This window comes from Ptiloglossa arizonensis, chromosome 3 (genome assembly GCF_051014685.1).
Source record: "Ptiloglossa arizonensis isolate GNS036 chromosome 3, iyPtiAriz1_principal, whole genome shotgun sequence".
In the NCBI taxonomy this organism is placed as follows: domain Eukaryota; kingdom Metazoa; phylum Arthropoda; class Insecta; order Hymenoptera; family Colletidae; genus Ptiloglossa; species Ptiloglossa arizonensis.
This window is the reverse complement of record NC_135050.1, coordinates 3,954,574-3,967,658: the sequence shown is the minus strand read 5'-3', so window position 1 is coordinate 3,967,658 and position 13,085 is coordinate 3,954,574. Positions and strand designations below refer to the sequence as shown.

Here is a 13,085-nt window from a genome sequence, read left to right as displayed (position 1 = left end):
TCTATTTTTTTATGATCTAAATTATTATTTATTTAATGCCAAATATGCTTGATGAAGTATAAAGTTTTTTTTTAGATGTAAATATTGCATCTCCTTTAGATAAATCGGTATTTTCAAAAAATTTGTTTGCTATACGTTATTCTATATCTATTTTAACTTATCTTTTTTTGATTTATCCATTAAACATATCAATTTTTTATCAAGACATTTGTTCTAACCATTTATATCTAATTTTATTAATCTGTTCATAGAGTTGCATTGACTTCAGTAATTATAAACATTTATCACAATCTGAATTAATAGAACTATATAAACGAGTAGCAATGCCATTACCTCGAAGACAATATGGGAATACAGAAAATTCAGATACAAATAGGAATAGTGAAGAAAGGTGTTCAGTTAACAAGTGTCAAACAAATTCAGTTTCTTTGTAAGTATAAATTTGATCAGCCACAAGAAGATAAGTCCACTAATTATTATTTATTCCATACTATTTAACCAATATAAAGTTTTTTAATTTTTGTAGTTAGTACTTATGATTATAGTCAGGATATTATTTAACACAAATAATGTATCCTTAGAGTTTATGAATTATAAAGAGTGTTTATAAATATGAGTTTTATTAAATGTGACAAAAAAATTAATTCATTTGAAATAATAAATAAAATATTGATATTAAAGTACATTTAAAGTGCACTCTAATTAACTAAATAATTCAATTTGATATGCTAATACACAATTTTTTAATAATATTTTGCTTAATGTTTTTCCAACATTCTTTAATTTCTTATTTTTAATTCATTTATCAATGAAAGTTGCCTGTTATTTTTATAAATGCTTCTTGTGAGAAGTCCATACAAATTTTCAATTCTATTCATGTTGACCAAGTTGGTCTGTTTAATTTCCTTATTTTTTTCTCATAGTAGATCGCCATCCACACCATAACAGCTCATGTAGCTTTTCATACTACTACTATGATTTAAGAAAGGAAAAAATAATTTTATTAGAAAGATAAATTGTTAGTAGGTTCATCATGGTGTGGATGGCGATCTACTATGAGAAAAAATTTTAATTATCTTTCTAAACGATACAATAAACGCTATAGTATAGAAAAAAGTGCTTAATGAAGTGAAATTACAATTTTCTGAAATATCTGAAACTGAGGACTTTACATTTCAACAAAACAATGAATCCATTTATATTGCTCACATAATTGATCATAATTTATTCAATCATAACTAAGAATTTATGAAAATATATACATATAATAAGAAAATACAAAAATTTTTTACAGGAGTACCAATAACACAAGTAAAGATACATCTGAGCCTCCTTGTGCAACAAAGTCAAAGTCTTCTGAGAATGAACTCAAATATACATCTAAGAAAGTACATTTATATAATTCAAATAACATAAAACATAGTCTTGAGAAACGTAACAACGAAGAGAAGCATGACGTATGTATTTTTAAGTATATAGTATTCAAACTTACATAATTATGAATGGATTACAACAACTTCTTTCAACAATTATAAATAAATGAACAATATCATTATCGAGAATGATGAAGTATTAACCCTTCTGTTAGTTATGTATATGGTTAGAGAGTTTTTATTTTATAGTTTAACTTTTTAAAATTAAAATTAGATGTATTTATTATAAATAATCCAAAAAAACATTTTTTATGTATATTTTGTTGGTTATACTTGTTATAATTATCCTTGTTTAATTAATAAGTTTCTTGTATGTTAGATTCTAAAGTTTGGAATACACAGCATAACTTTACATTCTTCACAATAATACATTGTGCCTTTCTTATTCATTTTCCATCAACACGTGATGGACGTAGAATATACTGTCTCTATGAATTTCTTTTCTCCACTGTTAATGGTATAATATTTATGAAATGTTTTTCTGTCAAATGTAATGATGCTGGAGTTTCAGATAGTTTTCCTTTTTTACTTATGCCTGATGAATCATTATAAATTATAATTGAATTAAATAAGTTAATTTAAATAAATTTTTGATCCTTTATATTTTTCTTTTACAAGATACATAAATACCAAACAGTTTGACTTATAAAATGGAAAAACATTTTTCTTATATCATCTATGTATATAAATAATTTATATTTGTTTAGCAAAGCAAGAGATTAAACAATTCTGTACTTTTTGCCTTGCTTAGTACGTTGTATGCATTAAACTGAAAAAAGGGTTAATACAGATTATATTGCAAGCTAATCCATTTATTAAAATATTAATAATATTTGTGATTGTTCTTCAACAAAATTTATTTTATGAATTAATTTAAATAAAATTAATGTAAAAAATATTATGCTTTTCAGGAAACTCCATTAAGGAAAAGACAGAAGATCACATGGCCATAATAGTATTATTATAATTAATTTACTGAATGTTTATGGTATTTAAAAATTATTTTCTTTAATCTGTTATGCTTGTTTATCTTATCAATTGTAATAATGCAGGATATAAATCTTCACAAACTTTTTCTACATAATATTAAAATATGTTCATAATTATATATGAAATAAATGATATAAATATTAAAATTGTTACTGAGTAACAATTTTTGTTAAGTGAAATTCATTTTATCAGCTAACAATCGACATTAAAAGGCTGATTTATCAGTATCAACAAGTGTATTGTTACATTCATATTTGTAGAAATAACTTTATATGCTTGGACAACATTTAAGTTACTTACTGTTGATTATTCAAAGATATATTATTTGGAAGAAATATATTATGTATTTTTCTAGGTTTAGTTTTATTATTATTGTAGCATGTAAAAAAGAAATAAATGTTTGAGTGAATTTTGTATTTTGTTTATAATGACTTCTGAACTGAATAAAAAATGAAACTAAAAATATATTAATTTAAATCTGTAGTATTACTGTACATAAAATTAATTATTTTCATTTTTTATAAGTTGTAAATAAAAAATTGTGTTATTCAGTTGTTGCAACTGAAATTTTTTAAAACCATATGAAAATAAAATATCACAAACAAAATTATATATTATTTTTCAAGAAAAAGATATTTTTGTGTCGCAAATTTTTTACCGAATGAAATTTTTGTCGAGAATCGGAATTTTATTGAAACATTGGTACTACTTTGTTTTATAGTTCCTATATATCACTTTTGCAATAAATTTTGGTTGATTAAATTAATGAAATTATTATACACAAGGTGTCTCAAAATAATGGGACAAATCAATTTATGCAAATTTATTGTGTCAAATAAGATCAAAAACCAATTAACCATTTTATAATTTTAAGTATACTTTGTATATACTCCAACAATACAACGCTTTTAGCAACATATATGAATTCAAAATGATCCTGTTATATGTTTCTATTATACATATCATGTACACTATTATTAATGTACATGCATACATAATGAATGAAAGTTTAACGTAAGATACTCTTCGAAAAATTAAATTATTTTGTACATTATATATATTTTTATGATCCAATGGAATTTGTTTTGCATTAAATAGTTTTTTCTGTGATTCCTAGTTCTATTTAGTTGGTTATAAATGGTCTGTTATGCGTGACTCAAGACGTTGTGGCACGCATATATACGAATCTGTTACTCTCTTCATATCTCCAAAAATAAATTCTTTTAAAAATTGAGATTAAAAAAATCGATTTTTCAAAATTTTAAACAGTTCTGTCTCCTTAATAAAACATATTCGAATGTTGGTTGTTGTCCTTTAGTATTTGATTGATTGAAATTGTTGACTCAGGAGAGCCCTCTCTGTTATTAGGTATCCTAAGTTGAATTCACGTTTGCAGGCTCGCAGCAGAATGTCGGAAGAAATGGAGCATCTATTTCGGCGATGTCGATCATTTTTCTCTTCAATCGGTTTTAGTAAGGGAAAACGGGACTGATCCAAAGTTTCCGGATCGTATTCTTGGTGGAATTGTGATAAACTCCAGCAGTAAAAATGACCCAAGATTAAACATTCTTACAACTTCTGGTGGCTGGAGTCTAGTATCTTTCGTACTGTAGTCGCACGAGAAGAAGATATGGGTACTGCACCAACAAGCTCAGGCAGTACAGGGAAAAGGGAAATCGTCCACTTGCACTATTTGTGGCCTGATACCTACGCTCCTGCACAGGCACGTGTAAAATCTACCGCATGACGAGGACCTCAAACGAAACAAAACGCGACAAAGTGAGATACAAAACGTATCCGAAATGTGTTCGCAAACTCATCATGCATCTTTGTAGTGTTTTATTTAGTTCACATTCTCGTCACGTGGTGGAATTTTATACTTGCCTACTTTGGTCAATAGTGATAATATATTTGCATAAGGGTGCAGCAGTCGCATCATAACTGATGTGAGCTTTGAGGACATCGGTCAACTTCTCGCGCATCAGCGGTACACAATGTTTTGCTAGAGTGGACGTTTTGCCGTTAGATAAACGACATTTCAAAAATTTTTTGTTATGTAGAGTTATCATTCTACAAACATTGTCAAGTATAGTTAATTTAATTCCATATTCCTAGTGTTAGATTTTTGTAATATAGTTCTTGTGTATGCGTTTTTTATTATAATATTATAACTAAGGATTGATTAATATAAGTTATAATATTAAGTGTTAAATCTAAAGTGTAACGTTAGTGTAGCATTAATGTACTGCTAAAATATAATAATTTTATTACATTAAATTACGTATGTATATAATGTCTACACATAAGAAGGGACAAACTGTCCGTAGTGAAGCACGGACAATGGTAAAAAGAATTGCAAAGAAATGTGAGGAGGAAGCATTGCAATGTAAACTGCTTTTTCCATTGCACAAACCAAATCTCCGCACTGCAGAATATACTGGTTTATCAATAACTTCAGTAAGTAGAATCAAACATGAATGTTCAAATTCTGGAGAAGAAGTTCTGCCAACACCGGGAAGAAGACGACCAAAGTGTTTAGAATACAAATTTCATTGTTCAGAAGAAGACAAAACAATAATCAGAAATATTATATACAGTTTTTATGTAGAGAAGAAAATAATGCCAAGTGGTTCAAAATTATTAGCTGCCATCCGCGAAGAAATCAATTTCCCATGGGAAATAAGTACACTTTATAAATTATTAAAGGCTATGGGATATAAATGGAAAAAATGCAACAGCATCAGAAGAATATTACTTGAAAGACAGGACTTAGTGACTTGGAGAGGAAAATATTTGAAAAGATTACACTATTACAGGATGGAAAACAAAGATATAATTTTCATCAATGAGACATGGGTGGACATCAATCTGTCATTTGGTAAATGTTGGCAAAACGAAGAAGAATTAGGGACATTAAAAAATACCAGTTTATCTGATCGCCTAATAATTGTACATGCGGGTGGTAAAAATGGATTTGTACCTAATGCAGGACTCATTTTTAAAGCCAATAGCACAAGTGGTGATTACTATGGACAAATGAATGCAACTAAGTTTCGAAAGTGGATTCTTGAAAAACTGTTGCCAAATATTTCTTCAAATACTGTAGTGGTAATGGATAATGCACCTTACCATTGCGTGGTGTTAAATAAACCACCGGGTAAGTATGCCAGCAAGGCAGACATGATAAACTGGCTTATGGAAAACAACATACCACATGCAGCAACTATGAATAAATATGAACTCGTAGAATTAATAGCTCGATATAAAATGTTTGAGAAAACATATGTAATAGACGAAGTATTAAAAATGCATGGATGTATTGCTTTACGATTACCTCCATATATGCATGAGCTGAACCCATTTGAATTAGTTTGGGCCCAATTAAAAAGAAATATCAGTGAAAAAAATACATTAATGTTAACATTTGCTGAATTGGAATCGACTACACAAGAAGCAATAGATAGTATAACACCAACTGAATGGGAAAACTTTTGCACACATACAGAGGAAATAGAAAAAAAATACAGGGACAAGGATAATTTATTAGAAACTGCCATAGATGATTTAAGTTTAAACATACATGATACAGATACAGAAGAAGATCAAAATGACAGTAGCTCTTCAGAAGATTTGTAGGGTAAGAAAATATGAAACATTATATGTAATTTTAATACTTGTCCTTAACAATTGTTATTACGAAGAATTTATTAGAAACATACTGTGGAATCTGTGAGGAATATATTTCTTCTATTGCTAGTTAATATTTTGAGTTAACATTTACGCCAATGACACTCTATTGGTGTGTTTTATTTTATCTCATTTTGTTTCATCGTATTTCTTGTTGCGCGGTAACATTTACATATGCCTGACTTAGTACACAATGTAGTGGAACAGTGAAGAGATAGGTGAGTAGAGAGGTAAGTGGAGAGCAGAACTGTGAGGCTAGCAGAGCGGTGCTGCGAGAGAAACATACTATAGAGAGAGGGGAATGCTACAGCAGTCAGTTTTTCTTAGTATGTATGTCTCAAAATGTCTTTGAAGAAGTAATAAAAGCTCATGCTTGTAGAAAATATGGTAATTATTTAGAAGGGGGGGGGGGGGGGGGTCTCACTGATTTCATTGATTTTTAAATATGTTGTAGAAATCAACATTTTGAATAATTTTTTCTTGTACATATAATTGCCGCTCGGCCGTAGTTTCCAAGATTTTTGCAAGAAATTATTGCTACTGTTGAATGATTGTCACCTATAGTCACACGTCTACGACAGCCTTTGCGTAAACATTGGATCGCCGATTGTCTACAGTTTCTATAAACACATCGAGACAGCCAGCAATGGAAATATAACATTGTGCATATCATTGAGTAACCTCTTTTATCAAACTACTCCATTTTATCCAGCCATTTTCTACAGAACTGTAACATGAATGGAAAAGAAAAATACATAATGCCCAGATTAAGGAGTGGACACTTTAGACTGATACACGATTATGTTTTTAGCAAAAGAAAACCACTTTAGGGCACCCATTGTGCAAACCAATCATTGACTACAAATCACATACTGTACAAATGCAGCAATTTTGAACGAGAAAGGTAAAAAAATGGCATTCATTTAGATACTACACTAACATCGTATGAAGCACATCATAAAATTCATCAAGGACATTGATCTATTCTGCAAAATTTAGTTGGCACAATCTCAATGTTTATTGTTAATGACCGTCAGGTAATGCAATATAAAACCAAGAAGAAGAATTCTTTGATATGATACTACTGTCTTATGATTTGGTGCAAGTGTCCAACAGGTATTATTGAAGCTGTGATTGCAAAAGCTGTTGATGAATATAATAAAGCAGAATAAAAATTAATTGTTCAGATCTGGAGAAAAAGAATCAGTAATACCAGAGTATGTTACAAAAATAATATGAGCTTTATATTTATACAATAAACAGGCTTTGCATCAAGAAGGTCCAGCGCAGGAAGTTTTTAAAAAAATTAATTAAATTCCTTTATAATTAAAATAATTAAAGTAAGTCTTTTCGTTTCTACTCTAAAACTAGTTTTGGTCATAAATTGTGAATACTTTATGTTAAACATAAATTTTATTATCTTGGTAAAACAAGAATTTGCTTTTTTTTAAATAACTTCAACGAAAATAAAATTTTTAGTTCGAAATTTTATTTATATACTAATTAAGAAATAATATGAATATTTTTATTCAATTATTTTTCCTAAAACTTTTGTTTTATTATGTTATATTACATTTAATGTAAAAAAGTTATATGGAAATATAATTTTTTTAATCTTTATTCTAAAAATTACCGATACTTTATTTTTGCACAAATGTCATTCTCCTTTGTTGAAATATGTGTAGTATTTTATAATTAAATAAAGACTTAATAATAATAATAATAATAATAATACCTGTAGCAAGAGTGTAATAATTGTTTAAGTAGCCGTTTAAGGTTATCCAAAGATCGTATTATTCTCCATGTATAAATGCAGGACAACGTCAGTTGAAACAGGTAGGAGAAAAAAAATTATATGCGGAGGTACTTCCATTCAATTAAACACCGATAACTTTGATAATTTAAAAAAATCTAATTTAGAAAAAAGAACTGTTTCCCTATATCGTACTCGTCCTTCGATACTACTTGAATTACGTTTGAGACATTTCATAATGTCGCAACTGAAGGTTTGATTAAGTATTTTGTTTCTGTTGAGAGACCCTGTATTATCTTATCTTTAGTTACATTCTTTACTTTATTTTTCAAGATACTATTCACTGTTTACCTTTATGTTTAACGACGCGTATGCACAGAAAGTAGTTACTTCAAATTATACTCCCGCAAACTCGGCATCCCTTCTTTCAGCCAAGAATAGGTGGCTAATACCGGATATCGATTAAAAGTTATTGGTAATTAAACAAAACCAACAGTGTCTTATGTCACGTGACAAAAAAAAAAAAAAAAAAAAATCAATCGACGAACAAGCGGAAAATCAAAGAATATAATTTCAAATTTGAAAGCGAAATGCGAGCATTCCTGAGCAGGTGGTCTCTGTTGCTTGCGATTAGTATTCTCTGCGTTTCGTGCTCGCATGACGGAAATGTTACACTTACAACTGGGCCTGTAACCACACCGAATTACGCAACAGTGAAAGCACAGCAGTAGTGAGCTGGAAGAATTATCGACCGATTTTATCTTGTTTTCCTTAATGTTTCGTATTTCACGATGTCCATTCTTTTTTTCTGCGATATTCCTAAGTGGCAAGTATACTTCTCGAAACAATTAGGGGATCGCATTCGTGGAAATTGAGGGTGGCAATTCAAATGTCGGGGACACGAGAATTTCTTCAGTTTAACGCAGTCGAATATTCACCGAATATCTCATTTACATAATAGATGGCTGAAACTGTTGATCCTTTTAACATTGCAGGCGCTTATGAGCACGTGGTCACGTAGAACACCAAGTGCGAAAAACGTTCGACGAATACATTTAATAAACGCAGCAATAAGGGTTCCGCACACGACACGTGTTGAACGTTCGAATCTTGCTTTGGAGAAGATTGAAGCATTTGGGTAATTTATTAACTTTGTGTAGACGATTGTCCGATTGTTTTATTATTCAACCGTGTAACGGGTACTTTATATACCGTTTCGTTGTAGCTTTTGGACATATTCTCGGCACGCCTCGATAAATCGAGACGTTTGAGATTTATGTCGAAAATATACATTTCCGAATTACAAACACGTACGATTAAACGGTTAACACTCCACTATATCCTCGAAGTCGTGGTTTTACGATTCTCATTGTTTTCCGTTTTATCCACTTCGAGATGTATTTTATTTTTATACACAAATAGGTTTATTATCCCTCGAAAGAACAATACGAGGATTTTTGCGATCTTAGCTGCATATATACACACACACACACACACACACACACCATGACGTTATTTATTAATGGACTTTTCCATGTCTTGCTACGCTACTATTTTTTTACGATGCTTGAAGTATACTGATTTTGAGAGATTAGAAGACGATAAATATCTCTTTCGAATGGTTTTAAACGTACACGGTCTGATCGGGTTTGATGTTTAAAAATTTCGAATTAAAGTGCAGCCGATGTTGACGAAATACAGTGCTTTCGAGATTTTGAAAGCTGTTCTCTTCAATGCACGCGTGTGGAAAGTCCAGAACGAGAGCGAAACTTTTGCTTCGGCGATGGAAGCGAGTCACGTACTTAGACGACTTCGAAGCTGTTTGCGATGCATCGAGGGTTGCGATGAGCATTGATTCACGCACGACTAACGACCACCCCGTGGTTCCTATAAATACCTTTGTCACTGGAACCCAAACAGTCAGTTCCTTTCTTCACTTTCGTTCGACCATAAGGTTACCTTAAACTCAATCAGCATGGTTATCCAGGTGAGAATGACATTCGGTAGAGCTCCTTGCATTGACTTTTACACCATTTCTAACAACTACCCGTTAGATATTCGTTAGTAAAAGTAACGAATTTTTTAATATTTCAAGTTTTACATGGTGAGAAAGTTTCCAACGTTCGAAAGAACAATTAATAAGCATAGAAATTTATTCGACATTCATCTTTAATTATTCGTTTTTAATTTTGGCATATACACGATCTAGACATATGAACAAATCAACAGTAACTGACTGCAAGGTTTACAAATTCAAAAGAAATCCCATACGCGTGAACTTTAATAGTGTTCTTAAATACGTGTCTGTAATAATATCATACAGTTAAGATAAAATGTTTTCTACCGTTTATTATATCAATATTATACGAGTGATACAAAAGAGAGTAGTAGTATATACCTCAAGCATGTAAGAAATGAAAGGAACTAAATTTTAAATATTGTCGATACAACGATAATAGGGATGATGAAAATGTAATTACTGTATGTTCGTAAGTGGGGCGAAAATCGTAGTACAGTAAAGTCTCTCCAAAAGATCACTTTTTTTCATCCCTGATAGCATCGAACATAGAAAAGGACAATGAGCGAAAAAAAATAGAAAGGACTAGTCGACAGATATCAAAGACGTATCGGCGAGGCTCATACTAATTCAATTATACAATTTTATTATTATTAATTATTTTTTAAAATATCATATAGTTTTAACTATATTTATTATACATGTTGAATTGGTAAAAATAACTATTAGATTATTAAATATAATCTTAATAATATTATTGTGTTTAGTTTTATTTTAATTAGAAAAGTGTCACAAATATGAGGGTGAAATTTTCATTGAAAAATAATTTATTATTAGTAAGAAAATTTTACTATCGTATTAGTACCTACATATGCATTATTTCATCAATATGTACCTATACCGACTTCATTCTTCTCCAGTATCTGATTGAGGTTTGTTTACATTTCCATAAAAAGTAGAGTCGAAACCGTTTCTGATTTCTGCTCTAGCTTAGAGGACAAAACTCCTTATTTCTCTCCTGTTCAAGTAACACTAAACATAACTTCTTTTCTGTTTAAGTAACATTAAACATACTTAGTTCCCTCACACGGATATTTAATAGCAAATGAAATTAAACTATACGACTGAGCTCCATGAGCACATCCTTCTAGTAGTGGGGATACAAATTTTACTCGAGGAGTAGAATCTTTTTCACATATGGAGAGACTTTACTGTACACTCGGATAGGACGTGACTTTACAGGAGAAAATGAGAAATACAATTGGTCTCTTTCTCACCCGTGGCTCTGTTTTCGAAAAAAACAACGTTCTCTTTAAACGTTTACAGGTAGAAATATTTTCGAATACATATAGTTTCAGAAAATGAAATAAAAAAAATTAATTTTTTTCTTTCATATACGGGAATTGGGGGTGGAGTGACAACTTGCGATAATAGCATTGATTGGTTGCGCCTTCTAGCGGAAACTGTCACAACTGGTTACCATACAGGGTAAATCTAATCAGTGGGCAATACTTCAGGAGCTTATTCAGCACCTGAAAACATGAAAAAAGTTCATATAAACATATGAGTTCCACATGAGTAATATTCCATTTCGTCTTGTGTACAAAATACAGCGTTATTTGTTTTTTGAAATTAGAATAACTCTATTTTTGCATTCAATGCAATTTATGTATGCGACATTACGTTGCTTACTGTTAGCAAAATAAGAACGTTTGAATAAGTCTCAACAGAGTATTTTCACAGATAAGTTTTACTTCGATCAAACGGACGAATTAAACCGATTTATTACGAGAGGATATGAATTGTGAGAAATTAGACATTGTTTATAAACAGTTGAACGGATTATTATTACTAACAACGTAAAACTCACTGTATCTCGTCGACAAGGTGAAATAGAATATATCTTTGTATGAACTTTCTTCATTGTTTCTAGCCGTTGAATCAGTTTTGCCTCCCGAAGGGAGGAAACAGAAAAAAGAATTAAGAGTAAGCTTCTCTGAACTTTATAATCGATAAACCTTTTCGAATTTTCAGTCTTACGAATTTCGCGTTGATACGAGTGACTGAGAAAATATACCGATCGAAAGATCTTTTAGACCAAGATACTCTTTTACTTATGTAAAATAGCAATTAATAAAATAATAAAACGTATAACTTTATAATGTTACAGAAAGTACTCATCGTAATGGCGATTGGAGTATTCGCGACATGTAGAGGTGCTGCGATAGCCGTGCCAGCTTTGCCAGTGGCTAAACTCGCGCACGTGGACCAAGGGCTAAATAATTACGATCCTCATCCGCAATACACTTACGCCTACGATGTACAGGATAGTCTGACCGGGGATTCGAAAAGCCAACACGAAAGCAGAAACGGCGACGTTGTTAGCGGTAGCTATAGTTTTATCGAAGCTGACGGTACGAGAAGGATTGTCGAGTACACAGCAGATCCTGTGAATGGATTCAATGCAGTTGTTCACAGGGAACCAGTAGCGATTATCAAACCTGCCGTTAAGGTTGCTCCTGTACTTTTTCATCCTTAAAGAGGTTTAGATCAGATCATAATCAATTGGCCGCTCATAGCTACCGCTCATAGTTATCCCCTCCATGCTATTTGGTGGCTTCCCTCACCATTCTATTTTTCGTCTCTCAACCGCGCAAACGCAAGCTTTATCCTGAACAGGGAGGTAAGATTGCATTGCGTAAAAGTGGGAGTCGTTCCTAATTAGAGCATATTTCAAATTAGAGAAGCGGTCCTGAGTGTCCAATCAAGTTCGATCTGACTTATAGTGATTGTCGCTCGTGTTTGTACTGGTCGTTTATTTATGTATGCGACATTACGTTGCTTACTATTAGCAAAATAAGAACGTTACACTCTCGGTGTTTCGTTTAATTTTTTCATTTTCTTCGACAAAGTTGTATCGTTGATTTTCATTCATTACATCATGTACGACATTTTATCGCTAACGACAATCAAATGGGTACTGAATTAATCTTAACGCGAATCTGAATTGCGCCTGAATTTGGTGCACGTTACATTTAACGTTTCGTGAAAGATAACGACAGGTGCAATTCTTATAATTACCACGGTTATTGATTTGTACGACTTTTAAATTACTAGTAAATTGAATAGTTTTACAATATAAATTTAATGGAATGTTGATATTATTCAACTATAATTGGAAAGAAGATGGGTTTGCTTTTTTGTA

General features: G+C 31.1%; 2 protein-coding genes and 1 long non-coding RNA gene across 4 annotated transcripts in view; 2 read left to right on the top strand and 1 right to left on the bottom strand.

Moving 5' to 3' along the window:
- The window catches only part of LOC143144611 (uncharacterized), a 3,203-nt gene extending 549 nt beyond the window's left edge, over nt 1–2,654 (top strand). Inside the window, exons 2-4 of the mRNA XM_076307203.1 lie at nt 252–430; nt 1,295–1,457; nt 2,345–2,654. Of these exons, the coding sequence (XP_076163318.1) occupies nt 252–430; nt 1,295–1,457; nt 2,345–2,386 (384 nt within the window). The 3' untranslated portion in view covers nt 2,387–2,654. The remainder of the gene's footprint in view (nt 1–251; nt 431–1,294; nt 1,458–2,344) is intronic.
- The window catches only part of LOC143144613 (uncharacterized), a 25,111-nt gene extending 16,499 nt beyond the window's left edge, over nt 1–8,612 (bottom strand). Inside the window, exon 1 of the long non-coding RNA XR_012991468.1 lies at nt 7,846–8,612. This is a non-coding gene — a long non-coding RNA (uncharacterized LOC143144613). The remainder of the gene's footprint in view (nt 1–7,845) is intronic.
- Cpr4 (cuticular protein 4) lies at nt 7,870–13,085 on the top strand. Of its 2 annotated transcripts, XM_076307204.1 has the most exons (3): nt 7,870–9,001; nt 9,540–9,850; nt 12,051–13,085. In XM_076307204.1, exons 2-3 carry the CDS (start codon nt 9,839–9,841, stop codon nt 12,417–12,419), a joined length of 381 nt encoding a protein of 126 aa, XP_076163319.1. In that variant the 5' UTR covers nt 7,870–9,001; nt 9,540–9,838; the 3' UTR covers nt 12,420–13,085. The 2 variants fall into 2 exon arrangements, with proteins under 2 accessions (XP_076163319.1, XP_076163320.1); XM_076307205.1 differs by lacking the exon at nt 7,870–9,001 and having other exon boundaries at nt 9,121–9,850.